Source organism: Otolemur garnettii, unplaced genomic scaffold (assembly GCF_000181295.1).
Source record: "Otolemur garnettii isolate 467f Iridium unplaced genomic scaffold, OtoGar3 scaffold00113, whole genome shotgun sequence".
Lineage (NCBI taxonomy): Eukaryota > Metazoa > Chordata > Mammalia > Primates > Galagidae > Otolemur > Otolemur garnettii.
In genome coordinates this window covers 4,748,943-4,754,653 of record NW_003852508.1, presented here as the reverse complement: position 1 = coordinate 4,754,653, position 5,711 = coordinate 4,748,943, and the positions used below count along the sequence as shown (strand labels likewise).

Here is a 5,711-nt window from a genome sequence, read left to right as displayed (position 1 = left end):
ATGGATTCTGTTCTGTTGAGAAGTAATAATCAAACCAGATATTTTGTGCTGCTATGATATCTCCTGCACCAGTTCCTTTCACCTGCATGAGATTTAGGTAGTTAATTTAGCAGCCATTATAGTTTGGCTTCAAACTGAGAGTTTCATGGTCACTTCCACCTGTGTATCTGAGAGTTCCCAAATAGTTTGCAGTCAGTCACAAGTTCTATGACACAGAACACCCTTGTATATCTCCAGAAATGAATCCAAAAGTCTAAAGAAGTTTTGAAGGGAAATCTACCATACATTTTAATTGCCAGGATGGCACTTTGTGGAAGGATTTACACGAATAACAACCTAAAGAGCATTTGTCACCCAATGAGAACAATGATCATGTCTTTTCTGTGCATGCCCAATACAAAACACATGATCCTCGTTTAGTAGGATATCAACTAATGTCTGTGGATGAAAATATAAGAGAGCACTAGCTTTATGTAGTTAGTTTTACCTTCATGTTCAGGGTGACTGAACTCACACACAGTATCTTTCTACAAGTGGAAAGCAAAAACTATTTTGATAACATATCATTTATTATCTTGGTTTTATGGACATCCCCATTGAACATATGCAGACTAAAAACCCTACAGGTGGATGGAGAAAGCCTGAGTGAGTGTTATAAGGCCATCTTAAAACTCACTTCTTCCATGTAGGTCTTCAATGCGTGTCCTTCACTAGAGCCTTCTCCCTAGAAGTAAAAAGGAAGAGAGGTTGAAAAATCCAGGAGAGGGGGAGAAAAGGGATGAAAGGATGATGAAAAGCAGTGAGATCTGAAAGCAACACCAAATCTTTACTATCCTCCATCGTCTCAGCTATGGGATCCGCCACTTTGCAAATTCTTACTTGTTTAAGGAAATGATAATTTTTTCAAGACAATAAGATAGCTTTTAAGTGGATTTTAGTTCGTGTAAACAAATAACCAGCTAGAGTAGCTGACCAAATCTTAGGACAAAATGTTAAACAAATTGTATAAAATTTTCTGTCATAGTTTTATAAACAAACTCTTAAAATTAGGTTAAGAAAACAAATCATAAATTCTGTATTCTATACATTGGTGTGAAGATTTAACACAGGGACTTAAACAATCCTGGGGAAAGAGAACAGACCAATAACCTTTATATTCCCTCTTTATATCTAATCTTTCTTACCTTAATTCTCCATTATTTGTGCATGTACTAGAAGTTCATTAAGTACTATTATTAACTGAGATTTAAATGATTGAAATCTAAAACTCTAAGTTTAATATATATCCCTAACTCCTCTAAGCATTGTTGGCCAAAATTACCAAACAACTTGTCAATTTGGATAAGTTACATTTTTAAACTCTATGACTACAGACTACAGATATTTGGAAATAAATTCAGAATACCATGAAGTGATAAATTCTAAGATACCATATGTGTTTAAGAGATAACTTAATACATGTACATAAAGCTTACATTTGTTTCTACAGAATATTTTCTAACCATTCAAGTACCCTTACATATAATATCTCCTTGAGGAAAAGACGTCCTTAGGCCAATTTGATACTTAGAGACATTGAAGCCAGAAAGATTGACCTCAAATCCCTAAAGTCAGTCAGCTAGGAAAATCATTGCTCAGAATGGATTCTAGTCTGATGTTCCTTTACATTACTGAAATTTAAAAAAATCTAATACATAAATTCATCTTTTTTAAAAAAAGCTTGCAATAAAAATTTTTTATTATTTTTAAAAACTTGCGACAAACTTTAAAACACTTGGAGAAGCTGAAGAGGAAGTATGCTCTTGTCAAAACAAAAATTAAGCTAGGAATAAAATACTAATACTCCTAAAAGCCCAGAAATCACAGGTCAAACCACAGAGATGATAATATTTCTTCCCAGATCATGGTTTCCAGTGAAAAATTAATACGTTGTATTTCTAAATGGCTCCAAGATTTTCAATGGATAAATTGGTGAAAGAGATCAGATAGTTCTATTTACTTAAACCAAAGAGTAAACTATTTAGAAAAATAAAACCCACAGAAATCCCCTAAACTGTGAGGAATTTAAGTCAAAGTGCACAGAGAGAGGTGGAAACGTACTTCAAACAAACTATCTTTTTGAGTTGAATTTGCTACACTCTTTCCCCCCTCATTTGGATAACTAACCTAAGAGTGTTACTGGTTCTTCCATGGCTTTTCCATGTGACTGAACTAGTCCTTTCTGTGCTAATAATCCCTTACCCTTTGCCTGCGTTGCCAGGAGTGAGAAAACAAGGTGGCAAACTGCTTGGAGTTATAGATGTCCTTTTTGGAGCAGCCAGCATGGGGGCCCTGGCTGGCTAGCCTCTGAACATTTGCGGGATAAGCATGACATGCAAGAGAGAAGACCCTAGAACCCTAGTGACGAGGGCAATTTGTTTCCTTAGAGCTGGAGAGCAATGGGTTTTCCCAATTTGTCTGGACACTTGGAGTCTTCTGCTAAGACCTGGTGATGACTGAGGGTTTTCTTGACAATCAAATTTAAATAAAGCGGGCTTCTTGACAGCTTCACGTCTTTCCGTAGTGCCAGGTGTTTTCAATATCTGCACCACAGAAAAAAGAGAAACTCACGCTTTTGTTTCAAAGACCATATGTAAGACCTGAGTTTGGCTGCAACTGTCACTCAAAAATTACTGATATGGTGGCCCCAAATAAAAATTACTTTCTGGTGAAGCATAGAGAAAAAGACCCTAGGAGGAAAATACAGAGTAAACTAACACTTTGCTGAGGTGATTACAAATGTGATACAAGGCCAAATGGACAACTCAAAGAATGAGACATTAAGACCTCTGATTGTTAGGGTCGGAAGAGACAGGATGTAATACGTCTACCTCAACTTTCCTACTTCCAACAGGGGAACACTGAAATGCTGACTTTCCCTCCTCCTCCCAGTGGGGGTGCTAACAAAATAAAATATCTTTCAAGGTACAAAGATATCAATTTCAGTCATCCTTTTCTTAATTTTAAAGAATTGGCATTTTAAATGTCAAGTCATTTTAACCACATGATATTTTAGTAATTACCTTAGCATGAATCAAAAGTGCCCAAACACAATTTCCCTTGAAAAACAAAGAATGAAAAGGGGTTGCAAGGGAAGCAGACAGGAGCATGTGAAGGAGGAAAAAGACAGAATACATGGAAATTAGACCTTAAAAAAAAGTAAAAAAGCTATTTCCTGAAATGTGTTTTCACTTATCATAAGTTCTTAATATAATCACAGTTGAGATAAAAATGTTTTAAATTTGAGTTAGAAAATATATTACAAACTCAGAGAAGGAAAGGCGAAAAAGAGACTGATGTAATTACTGCTTAACATGCGACATGGGATCACAGCTATTAGAGATGAAGGCTTTTGTGTTCCCCTGCTTATTTTATAGTTAGGGAAACATTCTCAGTGAGATGGACTATCCCAGAGAAAGAGGTAGGACAGACCACATTCTTCCTGATATATTGCCACTTTTCACTATACCATGCTTTTCCTGTTTCAATCCATAAATATTTCCTGTCTTTTACTAATCCTGAGATGAAATGCAACCAGGCTGCATGTAGGGCACATTTATTTACAAACATTATATATTTAAGAACTTTGCTATTAATTTCCTTTAAAAAAAATTTTCATGGTAACTCTACCAGAACGATCTTTCTTCCAACCTTTTTCCAATGAAACTAAACAATAATCCTACCTGATATGTTTAGAACCCATGGAAGGATAGAAACTTGATACAAAGGGAATCCAAAGGGACTCATAAAACTTCATCTATCATTTATTCCACAAGTATTTATTAAGCACCTATTTGTGCCACAGACTGTGCTAGGTGCTAGGACAAAAAGTTGGATAAGAACCAATCCTTCCTATAAAACGTTTACCTGGAGAAAACAGGTAAACAAGAGATTAGACTGCAGAGAAAAAGTTACTTGACACATACAGACCAAGGAACTATGGGAAAAAATGAGAAGAAAAAGCACCAAGCCTTTTGCTTATTTAACAAGCAATGTATTGAGAACCCTGATGTGCTGAGAACTGCATTTGCCCCTATATACATGTGATAAAGATGATGGAATAATGCTTGAGGAAATTATTTTAAAGCTTAATCCTTAGAAGAGTGGCTTTTAGCAGTGGAAGAGATAGGATAGGAAGGATCTGGCTGTAGAAATGAATGACTGTGTTAATGACTTAGAGAATGACTGATGTAGATAGTATTAGTGAATTGACTTAGAAATATCCACTGAACATTGAACCAGTCATTGTACCAGCCAGGCATCTTCTCTGCTATGTGTTGATCACTCTATTATGTTAATGGTTAATTTCATTAATATTGTCATGTACAAGACATAGCATACATTCATTCTTTCCAAATGATATGCCAACACAGCAAATGATCAACCATGAGATCTTGAAGAGTCACATTGTTTCTTCCAAACCTGAATTTCCTCACCTATGAAGTATGGACAGTAGAACAACTGGATTATGTTTTACATAAGATAATGATGTAGAAGGAGTATTAAAAATGCAAAAGAATGAGGCACCCAGAAAGTGCAGTATTATTATTATTATTATTGGGCAAATATATGTATCTCCACTGACCTACTCACTTATTGGTTTTCCTGCCTCCTGCTTTGCCAAATTACGTACAGGGCTATGAATTTGAGAGACTTCTGCCCTGGCTTCTTGGGAACATGTCCCCTGCACCTCCACCCTGTCTTTCAAGTCAGGAAGGCAACTCTGGCTCCCTCACTAAAATATTTATGTGCTCCCTTGACACGACACATCTTTCTCAAAGCACTTATCACTCTATCTTAATTACTGAATATTTAGCCTATCTTTCCTACTTACTTGTATCTGTTTGGGGACAAAGTTGTTTTTATTAACTTTTGCTTCCCAAGTCCTGGAACAGGGTCTGGAAATATGTATTTTAAAAGTTTGAGCAATGAATGAATGAATGAATGAAAACAAATTATAAAATCTTAGTTGGCTCTGGATGTACACTGAACTTATATGAATCATAAAGTTTTATAAGTAAGATAAAATCACTATGTTGCTCTTAAAATAGGTGAACAGATATTGCTACTGGATGTATAATAAATCTAGTGAATAAATTGCTAATTACTTATAATTTGTCAGTAATTATTGATTATAATTTTTTTAATTTTTTTTTGGAGACAGAGCCTCACTCTGTCACCCTGGATAGAGTGTTGTGGCATCATTGCTCACAGCAACCTCAAATACTTGGGCTCATGTGATCCTCTTGACTCAACCTCCAGAGAGTTGAGATTACTGATGCTCACCACAGTGCCTGTCTAGTTTTTTTTCTATGCTTAGTAGAGATGGGGTCTGGCTCTTGCTCAGGCTGATCTCAACCTCCTGAGCTCACATGATCTACCTGCCTCAGCCTCCCAGAGTGCTAGGATTAAAGTCATGAGCCTGGCCTGATTATAATTCTTATCTTGAACTATAAAAATGTATATTAATATGTACATATTTACTATTTTTTGAAATGTAGTGCTGTGGACCATTATTTTTATAACTAATTTTGATAAATAAAAATATTCAAAATTTTTCATTTGAAAATTAGAAAGAGATACACATAGAGCTGAGAAGAAAATCAGAAGTTTTTAGAAATTTCAGAAATGAAGACTAAAATAGAAGGGATATAAGAAGAAAAAGCACAAGA

General features: G+C 35.5%; 1 protein-coding gene across 1 annotated transcript in view; it reads right to left on the bottom strand.

The window, feature by feature from the left end:
• CUNH8orf34 (chromosome unknown C8orf34 homolog) overlaps positions 1–5,711 on the bottom strand; it is a 368,384-nt gene that overhangs the window by 11,478 nt on the left and 351,195 nt on the right. The window contains 1 exon segment of the mRNA XM_003797270.1: positions 677–724. Within this exon segment, the coding sequence (XP_003797318.1) occupies positions 677–724 (48 nt within the window).